Genomic DNA, 25,771 nt, shown 5'->3' with positions numbered 1-25,771 from the left:
TGAAAACGGTTCTGCGTCAGCCTGTAAAAAAAATCCCCACCGATGTCCCTGGTGTTTCGATATACTCAAAATCAACCCGCAATGTGGGATCTAGATACATCGGCAATCGGTAGCATTTTAAAATCAGATTTGCGGCGCGCTATATTGAATAATTCGCCATCGATCGGACCACCGATGGGGCCGCCTCCGACAGGGGCTGAAGCTAGGCGTAAGCTGACTTCTTGCTCCGGCTTGACGACCGTGGAACTGTGCTAAAAAAAGGTTCTCTTTCGCTCTCCACTGCCTCTTGCGCGATTGTGGACTGGCAGAAGTCTAGCATCGCATCTAAGGACATAGTAGCCACGATCTATCGACAGTTTCGATTCTATACGAGAGACACAATAATTCCTCCATGTCCTAATATAACACGGCCAACGTCTACAATTTGACTAAGCGTGTAAGTTTCGTCGGAATTGCTGTTTGTTAGTCTCGTTAAAACTCGAGAACGGCTGGACCGATTTGCCTAATTTTTGTCTTGAATTTTTTGTGGAAGTCCAGAGAAGGCTTTAAAGGTAGATAAATATGAAAATGCTCGAAATTAAATAAAAATAACAAATTTTGTTTTCTCTTTCATGTCCCCCCCGTCGTACAGATTCCTTTTGTTTGTTTTAAGTTTATTTTATACAAAAGTTTAGGTCTTTTATTTATTGATTGAGGCACTACAAATTCTGCCAGGTCAGCTAGTTTCAAATAAAATAATGATGTACAACCAATACTAAGAATACGCAATGTTTACTTACTAGAACTAAAATGTACTAAGAAGCCCGTTTATTGTTGTCGCCGTTTTCACAAAGGCTCCACGTTTATGTCATAAAAGCACGAACAATTTCTGATTTCGCTTCAAAGGTTTCCCGTCGAGTTGTGTCTTTGTTATAAGCTTTGAAGACGAAATTTATACAGCGCGAAGGAAATTGTTACCGGCTGTATTCATTATCTGCCGTTCCATCATTGTATTACAAAACGTTAATAGAGTTTTTTGTTAATTAATTAATTACATATTTATTGGTGATTTGAATAATGAATTGGATTAGTGAATAAACTAGCGAGGCGTTTCGCGTTGAATTCTTACAGTCAATCAGAATTACTATCTGGTTTAAAATAATAAACAAATTAATTTACTAGACACGTCGATGCGATCGTACAATAACGGCTTCGTTGTTGGCAGGAAGACGACACACTTGATCCTTTTAAGCTAAACGGATATTCCACTGATAGGATTGTCTGTCTGGCAGTTAATTTTCTATAGTGACCACCATTTCTTCTTTATATTTTGAAACTTTTAAAGGAGTGCCGCGCTAATACTCTATTCAATTGCTTCACCTCACACAACTCTAATTTAATTGCTTTGTGTTGTATGTATGACAACTGCGTGTTAATACATATATTTAATGTCTCACAATAGAGTTAACAAACAACCAACCGACGAAAATTGAATCAGTGAATAATATAATTTGAAATCTATTCACGTTTACTATTAATTAATAATCAGCAGAGATGATTGGCTCAATTACTGAGCAGGTGTCACATAATTGTCACAAATTGAACCAATCAGGCTAAAGGACCTTGCATGATCTATATTTATCTATTCTTGAAGCAAAACTTTAAACCCCTTTTTACGAAAATTGCGCGGACGGAGGAGTATGAAATTTCCCCAACTTATAGAGAATATAGAGGAGTGCAGAATGCTAATATTTTAAAAAAATTATGCCTTGATTGTACATTATATCAATAAAAAAACATTACACACACTACCATGTATTTGACATACAGACAGACAGAATAATAAAAGTTCACAATAAACAAAGAGTATATATATATATATGGGTGATTATACAAAAGTTGGGTAACTATTGAGGATATTTTGTTTACTATAGTTATTAAATCAAATTATTACAAATTCGGGTGTATATGATGGTTAATCTAATGATTATCTTCTTCCAAATCGGGCCAGTCACTTTTTTAAATAGATTGTGAGATATTTAAAATTTTCTGAATTTGACTGCCAGGGGACTGACGAGGCTAACATAGTACTGATAAAATACACAATTTTGTAAGAATTATAATGCAATTTAATAAAAATTAGTACAATTATTTGATCCACGGGAACATCTGATACATCTTTTTCATCCATTTTGAACAGAGTGCCATTGTGATTACAAATTTTGAGAAAAGTTACTCTTACTTCACCGTCTCCATCATCAGCCGAAGAGCAGACCGCTGTATAATGATTTTTTATTTTATTTATGAGATATTTGTCTCTCATGTCTTCAATTCCGGTCTTTGGCGTTTTTTTAACAAATTTTATTACTTTTTAGTAATAGTAATTTAGCTGTTTTTTGACTCGTACATTTTTGACGCTGAGTATTTAGTTTAGCTTTAAGCTTTGAAACTATAGCCTCCATCTTTTTTATTTCCCTGTTTCAAGATTTTCTCTGTCTTTCACTTCTTCTTTTGGCTTCTTTTGCTCTGTGGTCTTCGTTAATAACAGGTCTGATTGCTTGATTAACTATGGGTCGTATTTCGTCGTCAGTTGGTGGAGGAGTATTCTGGCATATAAAATTATTAGTGGTTGGTTTCAATAGCTGTTTTCTTTGCCTGTAATTATATGAATATTTTTCCATTTTTTTTCTAGTTATTCGTTGCTCTTGTGGTGTCATGTCTTTAACATTTTTTCTTTGTCCTTTCTCTTTTTTCCTTAAGTACTGAATATTTTTTTTTGTATTCCGTTAATTTAATAGGATCACTTAATTCTGGCCAAGCGAGCCGTTCCGGCTTCTCTCTTTTTTTTAAATATTTCTTCCCTAGTATTTTAGCGTGCCGCATGATGTTTTAAACTGAAATATAAAATAGAAATACTTATACATGGTAGCAATTAAGATAAATGCGCTCTAAAACAACATAAAAAAACAGTACTATGGAGACACGTCAGTCCTCTAACGCGATACCTAACAAAGGACTGACGCCAACGGACTGACGAAAAGGGCATAATTGGAGGTTATAATCAGAACTAATGTTTTTTTTGGTAATTTCGAATATCAACAAACTAAATTTTAACAAATCATAGTTAACTATGTATAAATGAAAATAAACCTCACATTAACAAGAAAATAACGACTCACCACAGGACTGAAGTTTTGACTGGCTTCGCACGTGTGTAGACGACAAACACAACCCAAGCACTGATACAGTTATGGCGACCGTCAAATTGTGCGGTCCGACACTAACTTCAGTATCAACATTAAAGCTTAAACAGGGATTTGACCTTGACTCGGTGATATTTGGCGAGATTTTCAAATTTTAAAGAACACACAACGGACTGACGAATGAAACGAACACAAAGTTTCTTATTTTTTTTAAAATAAAATGAAGAACATTGCATTATGAAAGTTGTAGTATATAATACTATATACATCACAGATTGTAGTAAATTAGTAAGTTTTCTTAAATCAATGATAATGTTTAATGGATAGTCACTTGATTGTTAGTTTTCGGGATTGTGACATGCCAAAGGACTGACGTTTTAAGTATTAATTTGGTTTTTTTACTAACTTGTATTTAAAATAAAGAAGTGAAATTGGGTGACCAAGTAAAGGACGTTTCGTTGTTTTAAAATAAATTGGTATTTCAATAAAATATAATAAGACTTTGTATATATTGGCTGATGACATTGAGTTACCCAATTTTTGTATAATCACCCATATATATATATCTCTCTTTGTTTATTGTGAACTTTTATTGTTGCTTAAAGTCTGTGGTCAAATTGAGAATAGGGTAATATTGTTTATCTTTAATATTATTTGTCTATAGTGTAGGCTTGGCGAAATCTGTGATTATAGAAGCTTAATATTCTTTGACAATAGAACCTTGATAATGTTCAAACTTATAATTTCAATTATAGTCGTATTTCGACTACAGCGTGAGCACTAGTATTAATAAACCGGCATATTGATTAGAAGATTTTACTGGTTATAGGGTATCTAGTGAGCCCGTACCAGTAGGTACGACCATTCGGTTTATTTCTGTCACGAAACAGATACATAATTCGTTTTCAAGGGTAGTAGAATAGTGAGACAAATGCGATTACAACTTCAAGCCTGTAATGCGGAAAAAACACTAAAATGATGACCTTTTAATAATAATGATGTACAGTACTTAGTGGTACTGCATAAATATTTACAAAGTACACACCGCGCCTGTTTACGTGTGATGGATTGCGTAACCGAGGCGAACCTTTAACCTTTTCTCGATCAAATATTTTAGTAAGAATATTATTTTCTCTTTTGTTTCAAACAAACTTGCTTCTTTCGGTCCAATTCAATTCACGTTTGTTGTTGTTATTGCTTTTTCTATTCACAGTAAATAATCATTTTTCACATTGTAACTAAATAAATAATTATTTCCGCCTGTGTTTATAAATGGTATAACAATCTGATGCTATTATTTTAGTTCGTAAAAATCTACGAGCATTTTTAAAACCATGAAACCAACGATGATTTTTTGTGGTTAAAACTTTAACATGAGGAATGTTTTTGTTTTATATTTAAGTAAAATTAAAGTGTTCACGCGATTTCTTACGCGTTTTAAAATAAAATGATTTTTCCATTTCAATGTTCCCTAGCCGGACTGTACAAAACGGGCCCAATATTATTTTATTACAATCAGGCGGGCTGTATGCACTTGTCTATATTTTTCTATGCATGTATATTGTTATTGCATAGATAAAAGCCCACTGAGTTTCTCGCCGGATCTTCCCAATGGGCCGCGTTTCCGATCCGGTGGTAGATTCTGCGAAGCACGGCTCTTGCTAGGGTTCGTGTTAGCAACATCGTCAGGTTTGAGTTCACGTAACCTTAACTAGTAAGGTTTAAGGATAAGGTTACTCTGATATGGTTTGTCTAGACTATCAGCTTAGGTAGGAAAAAAAACCAGATAAAAACTTGTATTATACATAAAGATAGGCAGCGGCTTGGAAGTGAAGGCATCAATCAGGTTGGCGTTGCTGACGTCGATGAGCTACCGTAACAACTCACTATCAAGGGCCGTACGCTCGACAAGGGCAATAAAAAAATACATTACGTATCTTTAATTTTTTTTACATTGTAGTTTTATGATATAATAAATATTCCTTCGGTTACATAGTTTGATATAATTTGTTAAAACAGTTTTTTTTTAATTAGTATTTGTCGTAAATGCGTCATTACGATAGTTCTAAACTTAAAGCTCAACTCCAGAACGGTTAGAACCGATTAAAAATTTTAATTTGTTATGCTTTTTGACTAAACTTCTAAACTAAAGTTCAAAATTGTATAGTATGTGGTGCTACGAGAAAAAAAAATTGGACATCTTTGAAAAAATGTAGGTAGTTGATTGTAAACACTAAACACTGCATGAGTGTTGAGGTGAAGGAATAACATCGTGTAATAAAAAACAAACCCGCAAAATTATAATTTGCGTAATTACTGCTGGTAGGACCTCTTGTGAGTCCGCGCGGGTAGGTACCACCACTCTGCCTATTTTCTTAGAATTTATATCTCAAGGTGGGTGGCCAATTTACATTCTAGATGTCTATGGGCTCCATTAACCACTTAAGACCAGTTGGGCTGTGAGCTCGTCCACCCATCTAAGCAATAAAAAAAAGTACAATAGCATGATTTATTCAAATGCCAATTAAATGAAAGCATTTAGCCGTAAGATCATAAGGTATATTTACGTTTTGACTGATAAAATCCCTCTAAGTGTGACATTTGTCTTTTCCGTAGTATACTGTTTGCGGACATCGTCGGTTTTACTGTACTCGCTTCGCAGTGCAGCGCGCAGGAGCTGGTGCGGCTACTGAACGAACTGTTCGGAAGATTCGATCAATTGGCGAACGTAAGTCCCATAATACAGGGTGTGTTTTAAGGGTCCCCGCAAAACGAATAAGTTTTAAACTTGCATTCTACTTTGGTTTTGCATTCCACGTAACACAATTATAAAATCTACGAGCACATGGGATGTCATAACCAATGCCTTTAAAATTAGTCCGCTGTGTTTGTTCCTCGAGGTATCTTTACAGTTGTTGCGTCGTGAGCTGCGATCATAGATGCACTAACAAAAACTATTCTTGAGCTGTTTGGTTTTGCCTAGAGACAGACGTTCAGGTAGCTATTAGCCAATTATCCAGACGAAGCCCGATCTCGCTCACTCGCCCTGGGGAACTTGTGTGACTTATGGCTACTATTGCCGAAAATAACCCAATATTTAAATATTTTTTTGGTACAGGACAATCATTGCCTCCGCATCAAGATCCTGGGTGACTGTTACTACTGCGTGTCGGGATTGCCGGAGCCGCGCTCCGACCATGCTCGCTGCACCGTCGAGATGGGACTAGACATGATCGATGGCATCGCGTGAGTTCAATTCTCCCAATAAATACTTATAAGTTTTATCATCAGCCTTCGTCAGTCCACTGTTAGACATAGGCCTTCCCCAAAGCTCGCCACTGAACCCGATCTTCGGTTATTTAGAAGATCTTATAAATGGTAGCTGTCCGTAGCCCGGGGATTCTTGAGTGCGAAGAATCCCCGGGCTATGGACAGCTACCACTTATAAGTTTACAGATTAGAAATGTTAGTAGCCCGTCAACCACATGCTTTACTGGCGGTAGGATCTCTTGTGAGTCCGCACGGGTAGGTACAACCACCCTGCCTATTTCAGGCGTGAAGCAGTAATGCTTTTCGGTTTGAAGGGTGGGGCAGACGCTATAACTATACTGAGACTAGAAGTTATATCTCAAGGTAGGTGGCGGCATTTACGTTGTAGCTGTCTATGGACCCCGGTAACCACTTGAAAGCAGGTGGTCCGTGAGATTGTCCTTCCATCTAAGCAATTAAAAAAAAGCGTGAAGAAATTATTCAAAATGTGGAAAGTTAAGTTTATGTCGTAAATGTATTTTTTATTTTTTATAACCTGTGAATTTCTCAGCTTTTATTTACTGAGATGGGTAAATAAGGTCATAGTCCATAATGTTAAGCGGACTGCAACATGAACTGCGCCGTCAATATTTCTCGAGAAACATGATTCAAGTTTAATTGCATTGGTCTTAAAGGCTGTGGTGCCCTTCAAAACGAAACGCATGATTGCTTCGTGTGATTAGGATTTATAATTCCATGACACATTTCAATAAAGTTCAACTGTATTGTTTCTGGAACGTTTTTTACTGTCCAATCAAGCGAGTTCATTAGTTCAATGTCCTCAATTCCTTTATTAGATTTGACCAAATTGTGTCTACCTTAGTATATAGGAAAAATACATATTAAGTTTAATACTAGTACCCTCCGATAGTAATTTTTTTTTGATTGTTAGTACCAGTTCTATCCGTAACTTTTTCAGGGGCGTTTTAAATACGTATTACGTAAAATCCGTCCTTCTTTATTATTGAAATGTTAAGTACATATTTTAATGAGACTTATCGGGCATTTTATCAGCACAGCATTAACGATGCGGTAATCGTTCTACGTGTAGTGGGTCGTATTAGCTTTTGCTATTAATAATCACGCTTCTTTGAACGATCAGTGCGGAGACACTTCAATTAATATTAGAATTGAGGCTTCAACCACATTCCTCAATCTCAGTGGCGGCCTGACCTCACTTTATTAGTTTCACTCAACAACCTGTCGTCTACCAAACTAGTGCAAGACTTTGTTATCTTTTCTCAAGGCCTAGGGAATATCATTTCTCGGGAGATAATGTCTTTCTGACAGTTCCAAAGTACATAAACAGACCTGACCCTATTTTCAATAGATGTGTCACTCGACCCAAGTAAAGGTGAAACCTAGAGAGGTTATCCACAATAATCTTGTAAAACATTTTCCATCACCTTAAAGGATTTTCGTGTCAATACGATCGAATGTTTCTTGTTTTAAATAGCATTTATTAGCATTATCGTCCTTGATCCAAAAATATCCTTTTTTTCGAGAACAACGTCACGTATATAAACTCATAGTTTATTTGCGTGGTTGTGTAGTCGTGTTATTTTTAAGAGCTGGATGTGTGGGTAGCGTGCGCATTGTCTATGTCGCGATGCCCGCTTATCTGCGCGTTTGCTCCTCAAAGGAGTACAGCTAAAAATATAACACTGCGTTGTGATCATGACCCCGGTCCTGGATAAAATCTTAGTCACACGATGTTGGTTAATAATTATAAAGTTGTCTTTAAATTGTTATTGAATTGCAAAAACGATCCAAAATGTTATAGGTGTTAAATAATTAATCATCGTATCGTAGGTAGGTAATTAAAGTAATAACCACAAAAAAGTCTATTAGAAAACCCGCGCCGCGGCGTATTGAATGCTATTAAAATGGTTAATCTTATATTGTAAACAAATGGCGAGGCTACAAGAGGCGGAGAATACCGCGCTTTGACCGCAAGCCGCAACCCCAAGCGCAGACAGCCTGTATCGGTCGGTATTCACGGACTATTATATTACTGACGTATTTCAACTTCGCCGGTTTCCGTATATTTATGATGGGTCGTGAATTCTTCAATAATTTTAGATTCTCATATCATTTATACGCGGTCATTTAAAAATTACTTCGATTGTAGATAATTGTTTTTTTTTTTAGTTGGTAAGATGAGTTCATGGCATGTTTGGTGTTATATGGTTACTAGAGCCCATAAATATCAACGCCATCCATCTTGATACTTGAGTTCTAAGTCTCAGTTTTATATATTACAACAGTTGCCTCACCGTTCAAACAGAAACGCATTACTGCTTCACTCAGCAATGAACAAGGTGGTGGTATCTATCCTTGCGGGCTCACAAGACGTCCTATCAAAACTCTTACACATATCTTGCAAATACTCGATTATCTTTGAATGATCTGTCTTCTTCTCTCTTACCTTTAAATGTATAAAGTCAAAGTCAAAGTTTCTAGGCAAAATTAAGTTAATAGATAGTTTTGTTAATTCGGTCAGCCAATTTCGATATATCTTAATTATTTCAATCATTTATAGTTTCTAGACTATCACAACACAGCTCACGTCACATGATTCTAGATGAAAATAATTTTTACGAGTTTTTCATAGTCTTGATTAATTTTTTGTTGGCAAAGAATATTGAAAATCAAAGATTTCAGCGAAACGTATTGTTTTGTTTAGAGTTCTATTATTTTCGTCAGAAATTCCACGCGTCACATTAAATTATGTCGAGACGTCTACGTTCGTTATAAAGGAAAACGAAATGATTTGATGTGAAAGTTCAGTGTTTTCGTAGTGTAAGGTACACTCACAACATCAGGATGCTCTGATATTTTTTATATTTATGTGGGTATATATGAGTTGATGTAGGATGCTCTGATATTTTTTATATTTATGCGGGTATAAATGAGTTGATGTTTTACTATCTTCTTTGACCTACCGTTGAGATTATTTTTTAAAGTTCTAAAGTAATGATTTATTATATTTGTCCTTCTTGGTGTTGATTAAAAATGGTTGTCTGATATTCTTAAAAACAATTACTAATAATGCTTTTAGTATAAAAAAAATATGTAAATAAAGATCAAACAATTAGCCGCCGTGGCCTAAAGGATAAGACGTTCGGTGCATTTTTTACTTAGCGATGCATCGGTGTCCGAATCCCAGGCGGGTACCAATTTTTCTAATGAAATACGTACTAAACAAATGTTCACGATTGACTTCCACAGTGTAATAACATCGTGTAATAAAAATCAAACCCGCAAAATTATAATTTACGTAATTACTGGTGGTAGGACCTCTTGTGAGTCCGCACGGGTAGGTACCACCGCCCCGCCTGTTTCTGCCGTGAAGCAGTAATGCGTTTCGGTTTGAAAGGTGGGGTAGCCGATGTAAAAAAAAAATATGCGAAATTTTCGTTATTTTTTATTGCTTAGATGAGTGGACGATCTCACAGCCCACCTGGTGTTAAGTGGTTACTGGAGCCCATAGACATCTACGACATAAATGCGCCACCCACCTTAGATATAAGTTCTAAGGTCTCAAGTATAGTTAGAAAGGCTGCCCCACCTTTCAAACCGAAACGCATTACTGCTTCACGGCAGAAATACCGGGCGGTGGTACCTAACCGTGCGGACTCACAAGAGGTCATACCACCAGTAAATAAACATTTACATAAACATCATAATAAATAGCATAAACAATTTTTACTGACTTTCATCAGTTCCGATTTGAGATTTGAGAAAATCCGTTTGCCAAGACATTGGAACAAATCTCGTCCCTCATGATGGGAAGTGGCATTGACGTTACGTGGTTCCTAGTAACGTCAGCAAAATCAGGCCAAGAAAGTTTAAATCTAGAAACTGTAAATACAATAATACTCGTATATACCTATGTATATGAGACATGTGCAAAATTAAGAGTTTTTACAAATGTGTGGCGAAACGTCGAAATGGTTGTTTCGATCTTGACCTGAATGTTTCTTTGAATGATCGTCTGACGTAAAACAACTCTACTGTTAAACTGCCAGTCAGTCACTCGCATTGTTAGTGTTGCATTTGGTACGACGTTAGGGTTGTCAGATCGGTTTAATTAAAAAAGAGCTGCAAAAAACTTTTTTGCTGTAGTGCGGCAGAAGACAGCCTATCTGGTTTTAAATGCTTATCAGAGACTGATATTACAATATGAAAGCCGGCACCGACTTTGAGGCATGTCGTCGAATTCACAATTGTTTGGTATAACGGCTGCCCTAACCTTCAAAACGGAACGCGTGACTGATTCGCGACATACATTTGAAGGATGGTGGTACCTATCACTGAAGGTTGGTCTACCAAAGTGATAATGCATTTTTTTTAAATCGTTTGTACTATTAATGCAGTACACGGGTAAGGGCGAATTTACTCAGAAAAAAATTGTATGCCATACGATTTGAACCTCGTATAGTAGTATTAATCGAAACTAAAACACCGGACGTCTTGCTCATTACGTCACGGACACTACAGATTTAGCTTTACGTATATTGAACAGCACACATGCATTTTAATTATAAATTATATTTTTCATGAATACACATTTTTAATTCAATAACAATATGTATAATATTGATAAAATATTATATGGTTTTTCTCGCTTTGTACTAACCTTGTTTCTTTATACTAAGCATCTATATGCTACGCATGTCTCGTGCACTTTCGGTAATTGGGGACAGATTATTTTAGAGCTTTCTAAACAGATTCAGTTGTTAATATAACAAACGAATGCTCATTAATATAACAAAGAGTCGCTCAAGCATAAAGCCTATTAATAGCTTTCTTTGCTTACGTTAATGTTAAGACTCTCGTCCTGCAAAGTACATTATTATGATTCTTAATTAAATTTACTTATTAAGAGTGTAACCTGATCATTAAAGAACGTTGATTGCATTTTTATTATGAATTGACACTAGCTTTAAATTACAAGAAGTGTAAGAGCTTACAGTTTACCTGGAGTTAGACATATGATCAAAGTGTCAATTGAATTCAATGGAATATTCTTCGAATCGGTGGTACCAATCTATTCACAACACGCACAATCTTTAGAATTAATAGTTTAGGGAAAGTATCATTAAGTAAAATAGAGTTAGGATAGTTTGAATATAAACTGACCAAGGAAAAATAGTCGCCGAGTATTTCTGAATAGTGAAAAGCTATAAATTATTATTAATCAATAGTTTCGACACCTAAAAATACAAATTCAAAGGCAAAGTTACGTTTTTCTGTATTATGGCTTACCGAAAACACAAACGCGGAACAATCATCAATAACACCCAGAATTATCATAAAAATAATATATTATAATACTAGTCAACCCTGTGCTCCCTGTGACGAATTGTGTGAAAAACATAGATTTCTTTAAACTAATCACGTGTCATCTATATTGTACATTGATGGTACTTGACAGATACCTTCCCGAGATCGCTAACCGCAACGAATCAACGGCTTAGCAATGCATAAAGGACAAATATTGATAATTATTTAAATACAATAATGAGCATAAATGAAATTTTAGACTTTCAGTACTGTGCCATCTCTTAGATACTTACCTACTACTCAATCCGTACAGTAAAGCAACATGTCGATAAGCTAAGTTACAACATCGGTTAGAATCTTATAGAGCTCACAGATAATATCAAAGTTTTGTCGTATATAAAACAAATAAATTGCAATAATAAATCTAGGCATTATAAATTATGATTAAAAAAACCCACTTATATTTCAAGTTGAACTAAACTACACACAGTGTGTAAAGTTTAATTAAATTCAGTTTATTAGTTCAGAAGTACATCGCGGACAAATAACGCGACACAAAATTTTTGTATATAAAGATACATTTGTCATATTAACTTTGGAACTGATCGTTGAATTAATCAAGATGTAATAGTCATTATTAACGTGGAAGGAAAATCACTGTTTATTGCATTGCCTTTTGTTTCTATTACGTATTTATCTATTTACATAATTAAGCTTATTCGTAATTAGTTATAAATCGTATGCTTTGGATGCAAGAAACATAGAAATGAAATATATTTTCACGGTTTGATTACTTCAAAGAAATTCAGAATTATAAATATACTGTTCCTATTTGAATTTTTTTTACCAATATTCTAACTTCATATTTTCTGGCCTAGTTCTGCTATGAACCAGTTATGTGGTACGGTTTAGATTAATGAAACAGCCCTTGTAGAATACAATTGTGACATAGAACTCGCAGCCCATAGAAATACAACTTAAAGGCGCCACCCAATTTGAGATTTAAGATCCATTATCTCAATGATGTAGTATTTTTTATATAATATATTATATAGCATGGTAGTTATTTTTTTGTTTTCATTAACTGTTAAGAAATAAATTAGGAAATATTAAGAAATTAATACGGATATAGTTTTTAAAAAAAATGTAAATATTCACAAAACAAGAGAAAAGTTAACAATAAAATTCTGAGGTCTTAGTGATGCTGGTTGATAACCGATTATTAGGCGAACACTAGTTAAAATTAAAATTCCCTGAAAACACAGGGTCAGCCTTGACCACACCTAATCATTACCTTGAACCGTGTTATTTTAACAATAACAACTCTGCTGATACTCAACAGTTTCGAACACTATTAATCTGGTTAAATGTACTTATAAAAATAGTAGTCAAATAAAAATTATTATAGTAAGTATCGTGTTTGTCGAAATTTGACTAAGTTCAATAGAGTTCGAATTAATAACGCGTAGGCGGAGACATGTAGGTGTTAAGCAAAAAAAATATTTATCTTTTTAAAACAGTCACACACACACACACAGATCAAACTTATTAAAATAGTAATTAGATAAATAGTATAGTCGGTTTAGTCTTTTTGGAAAAATCGTTGTATACTTGGTTGAAAACAAACAAATAGTAGCGTTTTATGGTGATTCGATACACAATTACGCGGAATGTTCACGATATGGTATAACAGCATGGATCAAATAGGGAATATGTTGACAATGTCGACTTGCGTTCTGTCAATAGAGGCGCGTGTCGGAATTACGTGACGGTGCATCTATTTTGAGCTATTTTGAGTAGTGTTTACTGAAGTCTTATCGAAATCTATCATGTTGTTTCTACAATAAGGAAAAATGTTTGATATTATATTATGACTTTAATATCCACAATTCCATATAATACATAGGCAATATAAAAACCATGTAAGAGACGTCTCGTAATTTAATGAATGTAAAAGTCGAAGACTAAAGTCGTTGTGGCTTAAAAGATTAGGTACTTCGTGTACTCAAATCAAAATAGCAATTTTCATTAATTACGCACTTAATAAAAGTTCACAATTAGCTTCCACAATTATGAAAGAATGCTGTATAATAGAAATAAGGCTCGAAAAAAATATAAATTGCGTATTTACTAGTGATAGGGCGTATTATAAGCCCGAATGGGCACGGAGCACCGGCCGGTCTATTTCTGCTGCGAAGCAGTCATGCGTTCAGGTTTGGAAGGTGAAAAACTTTTATACTGTTGAATAGAGACTAGATCTCCTGTATCGATTAGATCCGCATTCACGTAGTGATTTCTATGACCTCTGGTAATTACTTAACATCAGATCGTCAGTGAGCTTCTTCGCTTGTCTATGCAATACCCAAAATGTAGGTCAGATAATTTTAATGATTGAAAATAGTTTGTTCATCATTTAATCACAACGAGAGTATGTGACTATCGCTTCCTTTACTCACAGCTATTACTATGCATTATCAACCCGTAACAGCAGTAAGTTAACTACATATGTATATACACGTCAAGACCCGTCTATCTACGATCTGTATACAGCGCCTCCTCAAGTACTTCGGACACGTGGCCCGACGAAATCCTGACAACTTGGAAAAACTAATAGTTGTAGGTCACGTGGAAGGAAAGAGAAAGTCGAGGAAGATTGCCAACCAGGTGGACGGAGCCCAAAAACACCAGCGTCCCGGGCGCCATTGAGCAGGCCGAATGCAAGCGACATTGGAGGAAGCTGGTGCAAAAACTAGACCAAGGTGGTCACGATCCTCAGTAATGAGGAAGCGACGAAGAGAGATATATACTTAGTTTTTATTCAAGTATATGTGGCATAGCATGTTGCAAATTCGCTCTGGTGGGTTAAGTAAACATGCATTTCGGTTTGAAGAGTACCACAGCTAATGTGCAAATGCAATAGAGATTTTGAGTCAAAGTGGCTGCATACGGGCTCCGGTCGGTAACCTATGACTCACGCGGTATGCCCATTTCAGCTAATTAGCTAAATAGTTCATTTGTGTCTGTAAACGTTGGGCTTGTAAAACGTTTTAATATCGTATGACTTGTCCGTAAGTGGGCGTAATCGGCCTTAATTTCTGGAACATTCGTGAACTAGTGCGAAAGCATAGCAAGAATTTATTAAATTGAGGATGAAAAATGAAAATAAACGAATCTCATAACGTTCCGTGTCTCTGGAATTCGAAGACACACTTTATGTAGTCGGTCGTGTATTACGAGCCATTTTATGAGGCAGTGAACTCAATAATAAAGCTATTTTCTCCGTTTTTATGTAATTTGAAGTTGTTCATTACATTAAATAGTTGACTTTATTTAAATTAAACGTTGATTTCAAAGAATACGTTAGAATCACATAATATAAATTCAAAAGATGTATTACTTACTGTATTTACTTCGGCAAGTTCGCGTAATTATAATGGAGAAATTAGTTAGATAATTTTACAGAAGCGTGAACGACAAAAACACGATTACATCAATGTGGAAATATGGGTGTACAAAATGTTTATTTGTGCAGCGATAAATCGACAAAGGGTTTAAGCATTGGAATCAGGGACGGCCGGAAAACAAGCTTTACTTCCGGGCTGTCGGTGACCCGGACAAATTTGTACCCGATAAACGGACTACGGCAGATAATAAAAAATATCACGAAAATAAAGGGCTGTAAAAGGTCGCCCTGAAAAATCTCGCTAACAAACATTAGTAAAAGAAACGACGTATGTATATAACAAATAAATCAAAATTTTATCAAAATAGAAAACACGAATTTCTTATATTAAAATGAGCATGTCATCACTCAATTAATCGAATATTGGTTAGATGTTAATATAATTTTAATGGGACTACATGAAAAGTATCAAATTTCAAATAATAAAAAAATCTTCACAATTGGTTCACCTAGAAAAAAATATAGTCCTCTTTTCTTTGAAGTCGGCTAATAACATGTCAAGCAACATTAATTAATAAAGTGTACTCCGGAATGCCACGAATGCATTGGCAATGCTTAGAGGACAAAAATATAGATTAATTCTAATTTAAAAATAATTTTGTGGCTTAGAGCTAAAATGGCCAAAGCAAGTTTTTGTATGAAACTAGATTGTAGCGCTAGTTCATTGAAAAGTGGTATTTCTTTGTGCTAATACGGGATTAGTTTAACCACAGTCTTTCAAAAGTTATTACGTAAAAAGCTCAATATAGTACGCGCTTTCAAACTGTTCACTTATTGAATAGAGTATATCTGACCACCGAACGTCGGAATATGAAGATTAGAATTTGTCTGGATACCGCCTAATGAATAAAAAGGAAAATATAAGGGCAAAGTTCCCTCTTACGTGCTCGAAATTGTCATATGATACGTTAATACGTAATAATTAATGCCTGCCCGTCCTGACACCGATAAATGTATGCCCGGCCCGACCTATCGAGTTTCGGTAACACCGGGATCTCGTTCATTATTCAGAAAATAAACTCCGTAGATTATTCGGTAAACGTTTATTAGTAATTGAATTCGAAGAAGTAGTTTTTTTTTTAATGTAGCATAGTGCAGAACGCATTCGTTTATAACAAGAACACACATTCGAGCATTGCAATAATTTATGTGTTTTAGAATTAGAACGATTGTTAAATGAAGCGATTTCTGGATTAACGACTGTTATTTTCTTTTTATATCTTCTGTTGTTCGCTTTAGATGTTTCAGAAATAGACAACTGATAGAACCTACTAAAATTGTTATGAAGTGAATGCGTTTTAATTAATCCTAGCTGAGTACCGCGATGCTACCCGCGGTTATTGTCGTACTGCGGGTGACGCCGCGGGGCGTAGCTAGTCTAAAAAAAGTAACCTAAGTTATTCCTTATATCATAAGCTACCTATCTGTACAAGTCCCGTCAAAATCGGTCCAGTCGTTCCAGAGATTAGCCGGAACAAACAGATAGACAGACAAAATAAATAAATATACATACTTACGCGTTTAGTAAAAAGTGGTTGTTTTATTATTACAAACAGACACTCCAATTTTATTTATTTGTATAGATTTATTTTAGTACATTGCAAAACAACGACCGCCGGATATTCTGGAAATAGGATTATTTCTATTTCGGTTGTAGTTTCTGCATCCGCTTTATAACTGTTAGGGTAGGTAGTTATAATGCGTTGAAATTTAGACTAACCATTCAACGCACTCACTGTACAATGTATAGGTTTAAAATAATTGTATATTGCATTAGTGGAAGAGACGAGCTCACTGAGTGCCTGTTGTTAATTGGTTACTTGAGCCCAAAGACATCACTAAGTGACATAATCTCTAGACCTGATTTCGATACCTCTTTCGTATTGAATAACGCCTGTCCGATCTTACACGGATGCTTTGTTGCAGAAAATAGGTAGGACGTTGGTACTACTTGGTACCACTTGATAGGGCAACAGGAAATCAGTTAAGTAAATAAAGAGGCTATACTACAACAAGAAGATTAACTATGATGTGGAAGACCTTAGAGGAAGAGGTAGACCTAAGAAGAAATGGATGGATTGCGTGAAAGACGATATGTGTAAGAGGGGAGTGAGCGAAGAAATGGTATATGATAGAGGAGTATGGGAGAAGAAAACATGTTGCGCCGACGCCAGGTGACTGGGAGAAAGGCAGGAGAATGATGATACTACAACAAGCAGACGATTCTCATGCTATAAATCCCTTGGGATTTATCAGCTCCTAATCAATTGCATTATTGATGTTCTATGACTACACGAACTAGTTAGGAGTCGTTAATTGATTTCATTTAATAATAACCAATAAAAGGTAATTTAACGTAGCTATGTAGAAATCAAATTACCTAAGAAAATTCTGAGGATCATTTATGTTAAAATCATCTTAATAAAATAGAATTCGAGACTATGAGAAACGTGTGTTTATTTTGCAAAACAAATGAAATAAGACTAAATAAAACTCAGTTGCTGGAGTTCAGTGAGCTAATGAGAAATTATGAGGATTTGTTGTCTTGGTCAACGTCACAGCCGCTCTGTTAACTAACACAAATTGCGCCGTTATTACCTTAAATCATGATTTATAGGGACGATTTAACAAGATAAAGAGTTTTACATTACGTTTTGTAAGTTACCTAGCTTATAAATATATACGAAATTCAATAGCATTATGGAGGAGATGTGGTTCTCCTCCATGCGGCTTCTCCAGACATCAATTCTGAAGAATGTAAAATCCTTTGATTATATGACGTGTATATAATCAAAGGTAAAATCCTCTATATACCAAATATACTACGTAATAAGCATAGGCGGTAAAGTATATTTATGTAATAGTCTCAAATTTTAGGTCTTACCGTAAATATCTTCACCAAACCTTTAGTATAGAATTTTTCGCAATTTAAAGCCTTCCTATGTATAAATTCTAAGTCCCTATATAGCCTATGGAGGCTACGCTGGCGTAACGAGTGAGTAAGGTGAGCTCACGGGGCTCTAACTTGAAGACATTGTTAAAACTAGGACTAGCAAGAGCAGTTCGCAGAATGTACACCGGATCTGAAACGCGACCCGCTGAGAAGGTCCGGCGAGAAACTCAGTGGGCTGTCTGTGGGAAATAATAATGATGAACTTCATTTTAAATAGGTTTTGTTATAGAGTTATATTAATTACCTACATAGCTACAGTAATTGCAAATAGAAATAAATGTTTTATTTTTTCACAAATAGCAACGTAAAGTGGATTGTAATCCACTGTCCACCCCTGTTCATATTCTTATTATGTTTACTACTGCGTTTTGCCAGACCGCTTTGGATCGAAAAACATTAATTAAATTTCTGAACAAAGATTAAAAAATACACAACACTTGAACTTTTTTCCCTATTTAACTTTGTTCTTTCCCAAGCGGCCACGTTTATTAATAATGTACGGTCTGCAGAATATGAATTAGCATTTAATAATACTTCAACAAAGAGATTCAACGAACATCCTTCGACAAATCGTTCTAGAGATTTCTTAAAACGCTTTCGTTAACATGGCGTGTATGTATCGACTTGCAAGTTAATCGGAGGATCGATGAATTCGGGGACCGATGATAATACATTATTTTTATAACTTCGCTTAAATATATATATACATATCAATATTTTGACTAGCATTAACAGTAATGTAACGATGATTTAAGGTATGCACAAAAAAAAACATTCAGCAATCAAAACAAACTTACAACTAATCTTTCATTAATCGATTACGGGCGTTCATAAGAAAACAAATGGCCGTTCTTGCTGTACACGGTCAATGGCAAAACGAACATTTATTTCCCCCCGAAATAAATCATTTGTCAGGCAAGATCATAAAATTGGCGCCAAGCCCACTGACTGATGTTAGTAATGATTGTACGTTCTGTTTTATATGTAAATTTGAAGACTTATGCTTAGAAAAACGGCCCGAATCAAGAACTACTAGTTTGTATTATTTATATTAAAACGATTAGAAGGCGGTTTAATCGAGCTTTGAAATTCAGGTTGCAATGTTCTCGGACTATTTATGGCGTTTATCGTCTGATGATACAAACGAACGGTCTTTTTTTATTGCTTAGATGTGTGGACGAGCGCCCAGCCCGCCTTGTGTTAAGTGGTTACTGGAGCCCATAGACATCTACAATGTAAATGCGCCACCCACCTTGAGATATAAGTTCTAAGGTCTCAGTATAGTTACAACGGCTGCCCCACCTTTCAAACCGAAACGCATTACTGCTTCACGGTAGAAATAGGCAGGGCGGTGGTACCTACCCGTGCGGACTCACAAGAGGTCCTACCACCAGTAATTACACAAATTATAATTTTGCGGATTTGATTTTTATTACACGATGTTTTACACACCAAAAAAGTTTTAAATGTAGTGAGTTTATTTTAATGTGTAAAAAGCTAAATTTATGCATTTTAGGTCAGTTGTGGAGGCTACCGACGTACAGCTAAACATGCGGGTGGGAATACACACGGGCCGAGTGTTGTGCGGAGTGCTCGGTCTTCGCAAGTGGCAGTACGATGTGTGGTCCAATGACGTCACTCTTGCAAACAATATGGAAGCTGGCGGCGAACCTGGGTATGTTCCATAGAGTATTTATTGTAGAGAAGCCTGATTGATTATTTTTTTCCAGATATTTTTTTTAGTTTTTCTGTAAACACCGAATAATTTGTCAAATACATTAAGTTATCTATGTATTACGAATAATACGCGAAGCAAAAACTTTGTACCCCATTTTACTAAAATTGCGCGGAGGGAAAAGTATGATATTTTCCACAGTTAGAGAGAATATAGAGAAGGAGTGCAGAATGTTAATATTTTTTTAAATTGAGCATAAAATACATTATATCAATAATTCAAAACATTACACACACTACCATGTATTTGACACATACACGCAGGCATACTATTTGTTTATTGTCAAGCTCTTATTGCTTATAGTCTGTGGTCAAATTGAGAATAGATTAAATATTGTTTGTCTTTATTAATATTTGTCTATAGTGTAGTCTTTGTAGTCTTTGAAAATATAACCATAATAATGTTCAAACTTATAAATTCAATTAATTATAGTCCAATTTTGTATACCAGGGGACCACTAGTATTATTAAAAAAACGATTGAAATTGAGCTGTTAGTAAGAGTATTAATCTATACATATAAATAAAATTGAAGTGTCTGTTTGTAATATTGAAACAGCCTCTTTTTACTATATGCATATGAATATATATACGGTACATACCCCAAAAAAACTTTTTTTAGAATTTTTGTCTGTCTGTCTGTTTGTTCCGGCTAATCTCTGAAACGGCTGGACCGATTTTGACGGGACTTTGACTGATAGGTAGCTGATGATATAAGGAGTAATTTAAGCTACTTTTTTAGACTAGCTTAGCCCCGCGGTGTCACACGCAGTTATTGTCGTACCGCATGCAACATGGCAGGACTCGCCTATCAATATTAAAATTTAATGTTTCCGAAGCGAAGCGAGGTCGGGTCGCTAGTACAAAATAAGCTCTTGATTTCCACACAAAACACGTTTCATAATTCGTAAACTAAAGATGTTTTACAATGGTTCGGCTTTAGGATACATTTAATCTTTCACATTGAAATAATCTCGCGGATCTATGAAACCTGAACAACATTTGAACTAAACAACTCCAAACAAATAATCTAAATTGAACTAACTGGCCCCAATTATGGACGCTACAGTTTACGCTCCACGCACGTACACATACACAACGAGTTATGGCCGTGCATTTGCCGGTGTTGATATGTTTAAAGTGGAACAAACAAAATTGTGTGCGGTTTTTTTTAATATTAATTAGTGGTAATGAGAGTATCACGAATTTTCATTTTCATTTTGAGAACAAACTCCAACAGGGTTATTGTAATATCAATATGATTTACGGTCTGTTTAATAAACCCATCACCAATACTTAATTTTCCGACGCTTCTCTTTCATAGTTTTAGTTCTCTATCATAGCTCTGCCGATATCAGTTTTTTTTTAAATCTTTTTTTAAGCAGATTATTCACTTAGTGAATATGCCATTCCATTGTGCAACAAAAGAGAGTAACAAAATAATTATATAAAAAAATAAAGGAAACTGTTATCGTCCCTGAAGGCCTACCAAAACTATTTTATATAGTGACTTAGCCATTTCGGATTCCGGAAAGGCTATCCGTAATTTACACCTCCAACTTGTCTAAAATTTGTATATTTTGCAAAGAATTGTTGTCTCAGATCATCGTTCCGCGCACCCTCCATCATAATGTGAAAAGCATCTTCCATTACATCACCATATCAGGTTTTGCAAACGTATTGTTCAATCCGATTCTTGTATTGTTTAATTTCAATTGTTCTTTTATTTTATTTTAAGTACATACCCCCTCTGAATTTTCTGTTTTCAATTGGACTGATATTCGGCGTCTTCAAATTCGATATCTGCCGGTGGAAGGCCGCATCATTGTATGATGACCACCAACTTGTCTGTATTCGACAACTACTTCACATAATATTGATCGCGAGATCATTTGCCCATTCACAGCCTTCCAGCGAAATTAATGCAGTTAATGATCGCTCCTGTTGATTTATCATGTTATTTGAGTAGAAGTCTGTCTTCGCACTTTGTTTTTTCATTTATGCAGATACGCGGCATGCGATTTTGTAATCCATAAGTTTTCCCTAGTTCCATGCGTAACACGTTATAGTCGTATATCAAATGTATGTTCCACTGCCGCGTTCGCTGTTTGTCAAACTGTTTATATTCGTAAATTAATTATTATAAGGGTTAAGAACTTTCTAGCTAACAACTGGTGTAAAACAGTATCCCTTAATGTACTTAATTTTCCGCCTATTTCTGCCGTGAAGCAGTAATGCGCTTCGGTTTGAACGGTGGGGCAGCCTGTACTGTAAAAATTGAGACTTAGAATTCATATCTCAAGGTGGGTGGCGGCATTTGCGTTGTAGATGTCTACGGGCTCCAGTAACCACTTACCACCAGGTGAGCTATGAGCTTGTCCACCCAATTAGCAATAATAATAAAAAAATACTCGTCCATTTTTCAGTCGTGTACACATCACCCAAGCCACGTTGGAGTGCCTGGGAGGTGCGTACGAGGTAGAGCCGGGACACGGAGCTAGTCGCAACGCGTACCTAAGGGACCACTCTGTTCAGACATACTTCATTATACCGCCGCCCAGGAGAAGAAAAGTAAGCTGTTTGAGTTTATTTTAAAATATAAGTGTAATAAATATAAGTGTGTTTATTTTAGAGACTTATTCAAATTTTGTTTTTTACATATAACTGACAGTTTCGCGTTTTCGACGTAAAAAATAAATATAGCGGATCGTAAATGAAAAAGAACCAAAATAAACGTATATTTTGAAGTGATGTATGCAAGTACGTAAGCCACTCTCGGCAATTGATGGACGTGACGTCATCACATGTTTTTTTTAATTTTTAGATAACTTTATACATCTGTTCAGTTATAAATGTATCTACAATAGTCTTGGGATTGTATATTGATCTTAGAAGCTGGTTAAAACCGTAAATCGAACTGTACAATAATTGCTAACATTTTACCCAATATATTATTACAAAGTATTTGCGATGTTTTATAGATATATAAAATACCGTAGGACAAGTATCTTATTATACTGTGATGTACATAGGATAAATGTAATTTCTAATTATAGCATTGGAATAACTGCTACCTCATCTTTCAGATATTTGGTTCCAGACCAAAATAGTCTAAAACTTAAATATGAATCTAATAATTTTATTAATATCTTGTCTGTTTCTGCCGCGAAGCAGTCATGCATACTAGTTTGAAGAGCGAAACAGCTGTCTCACGTCAACACAGTTGAGACTACCACCTCATGTCAGGTGGACTATGAGTTCGTCTACATAATATCTAGAGCAATGATTCCCAACCACTGTGTACTATTGTGTGCTACCAAAATATTCATTCAAAATTAATAAAATTATCATCGTACTCATTTTTAGTCTGTATATGTATAAGTATGTAAACGATTTTTAAACTTGAAACCTATGATGCCGTGATTATGTACCGTATTTTAATAAAATTAAAGTGTGTCGCAAGAAAAAAAAAAACAGGTTGAGAATCGCTGATCTAGAGGTATAACAAAAAAATCCAAGCATCGGTAATCGTTCTTATCGAACCCGTTGCTCGCGACGAAGGGCTCGGTGAGTAAACTAACCGACAGACACAGCCCACTGAGTTTCTCGCCGGATCTTCTCAGTGGGTCGCGTTTCCGATCCGGTGGTAGATTCTATGAAGCACTACTGCCCTTGCTAAGGTTAGTGTTAGCAACGTCGTCAGGCTTGAGCCCCATGAGCTCACCTACTAGTTAAGGCTACGCTGAAATGGTCCCTCAAGACCACCGTAGTCGTCGTGGCCTAAAGGATAAGACGTCCGGTGCATTCGTATCGAGCGATGCACCGGTGTTCGCATACCACAGGCCAATTTTTCTAATGAATTCTAATGAAGTACTTAACAAATGTTCACGATTGACTTCCACGGTGAAAGAAATAACATCATGTAATAAAAATCAAACCCGCAAAGTTATAATTTGCGTAATTACTGGTGGTAGGACCTTGTGAGTCCGCACGGGTAGGTACCACCACCCTGCCTATTTCTGCCGTGAAGCAGTAATGCGTTTCGGTTTGAAGGGTGGGGCAGCCGTTGTAACTATACAGAGACCTTAGAACTTATATCTCAAGGCGTGTGGCGCATTTACGTTGTAGATGTCTATGGGCTCCAGTAACCACTTAGCACCAGGTGGGCTGTGAGCTCGTCCACCCGACTGAGCAATAAAAAAAAATTGCTTTGATTTTCAATTGACATTGCTTTTCTCGTAGATGTGTTTATCTTCGACGGCGGGACTGGGCACCGGTTCGCGTCGGAAACTATCCTTCAAGAACGTTTCCAACGTGGTCGTACAACTCCTGCACTCGATTAAGTTCAACGTGGATGTTCCGTTCTCGAATATGGCGGCGTCGCCTCAGGAACTCAAGGCCAATGCAGCCCGGAAGGTATAATTGTATTGATATAATAAAATTGAAATCTTAAATCTTAGTATCATATATGTTTTTTGCAATGTGTTCACAGATTATATTTGTTTATTTAATTGAATCGAAATAGATTTGAAATTAATTAATTGAATTAATTTTTATTATTTTAAATTACAAAATACATGGATTTTAGAAAGGGAACATATTATGCACATGTATTTACAAAAAAAATTTAATGAATGAATTATTACTATTTTAAACTAAAACATACATACATAAATTTTAGATATGGAACGTATATATGTATTTACAAAAAAATCCTCTGCTTTTTCGAACGACAAAAAAGGCGGCAATGATTTTGATGTTTTTATTAAATAGATAATAGAGATATTAGATTTAAAATGGAATTATTTTATCTCGCTACAAATTGACGGTCGAACGGATTGATAAAAAGAAAAATAACATTTGTTCACAATCAAGCGCAAGTAATAGAAGTGGAATTTTTGTTGTGAATCTGAAATCGTCGACACGTTTTCTTACAATAAATTTAAGTGTTTTTCTTGAAGATTTCCATCACTCGAAGGTAAGTTAATGAAACTTTTAATTTACCGATTGTGTATTACTGTTGTGTATTGCAATGTAAATGTCGTGAATTTTCTCAACTTCTTTGGTCAATACGATACGACAATAATAACATTTGTGAAATCATATGTGTTGTTTTATTTGGTGTACCCATTCGTGGACGAACGTATTGGAATATTTAGATCACCATTTGTGTTTTAATATACGAATTGCGGCTTAAATGCTGAAATCAACGAAAAGAAATTTACGTTTCAACTTCCACACGCTAAAAAATTCGCTTTCGCTGTGTCGTCCTAAATGTCAAAGCACGCACTTATTTTTGCGAGTCCACTGCCAATAGAGAAATAGTATCCAAATTTATGTAATATCCATATGTAAGATGTTAAATATTACGTCGAGAATTAAATTATACAGAAAGAAAACATGATCGTTGAAGTCGCAGAAATTGAGTATTCGTTCAACTTGGAACATAAGATTTTATAACATGATTGATTAGAGCTGTGATTTGGTTTAAATAATTTACTAAAATGTACATATATATCTATATAATAGGTTGGGGAAAAAGTTTCTTTGCATTTTTTAAGAAAATTCACAATTTTTTTTAATATATTTTATTTACATTTAACTAAAGTATGTAGGTACCATTTTGTTCGATAACTTTTTTCCATCTTGTAGGTGGGGACATGGTCCCATTGCTATAGACATTTTTGGGCTTCTGATCAAAATACCGCGACAATTGGTTTTGGCAGTTCTCTCGTGATGTCAACCTAACACTACCTAAAGAATTCTGAAGAGAACGAAACAGGTGGAAATCTGAAGGTGCAAGGTCAGGACTATACGGCGGATGCATTAATACCTTCCAGCC

General features: G+C 35.5%; 1 protein-coding gene and 1 long non-coding RNA gene across 9 annotated transcripts in view; one reads left to right on the top strand and one right to left on the bottom strand.

The window, feature by feature from the left end:
* Positions 1-25,771, top strand: part of LOC114248717 (adenylate cyclase type 1) — a 102,105-nt gene that overhangs the window by 59,438 nt on the left and 16,896 nt on the right. For all 8 annotated transcript variants that reach the window (XM_089730339.1, XM_089730338.1, XM_089730336.1 and 5 more), the window contains exons 6-10: positions 5,799-5,910; positions 6,301-6,428; positions 19,713-19,871; positions 22,356-22,500; positions 24,172-24,345. In XM_089730339.1, coding sequence (XP_089586465.1) covers positions 5,799-5,910; positions 6,301-6,428; positions 19,713-19,871; positions 22,356-22,500; positions 24,172-24,345 — 718 coding nt within the window. The remainder of the gene's footprint in view (positions 1-5,798; positions 5,911-6,300; positions 6,429-19,712; positions 19,872-22,355; positions 22,501-24,171; positions 24,346-25,771) is intronic.
* Positions 1,779-3,245, bottom strand: LOC149502189 (uncharacterized). The gene is made up of 2 exons (XR_016323654.1): positions 3,159-3,245; positions 1,779-2,873 (listed from the first exon to the last, which is right to left on the bottom strand). It is a non-coding gene; the product is annotated as an uncharacterized LOC149502189 (long non-coding RNA).

The sequence above is a fragment of the Bombyx mandarina genome, chromosome 10 (genome assembly GCF_030267445.1).
Source record: "Bombyx mandarina strain Sakado chromosome 10, ASM3026744v2".
Lineage (NCBI taxonomy): Eukaryota > Metazoa > Arthropoda > Insecta > Lepidoptera > Bombycidae > Bombyx > Bombyx mandarina.
The sequence above is the reverse complement of the archived record's forward strand: the minus strand, read 5'-3'. Positions and strand labels throughout refer to the sequence as shown.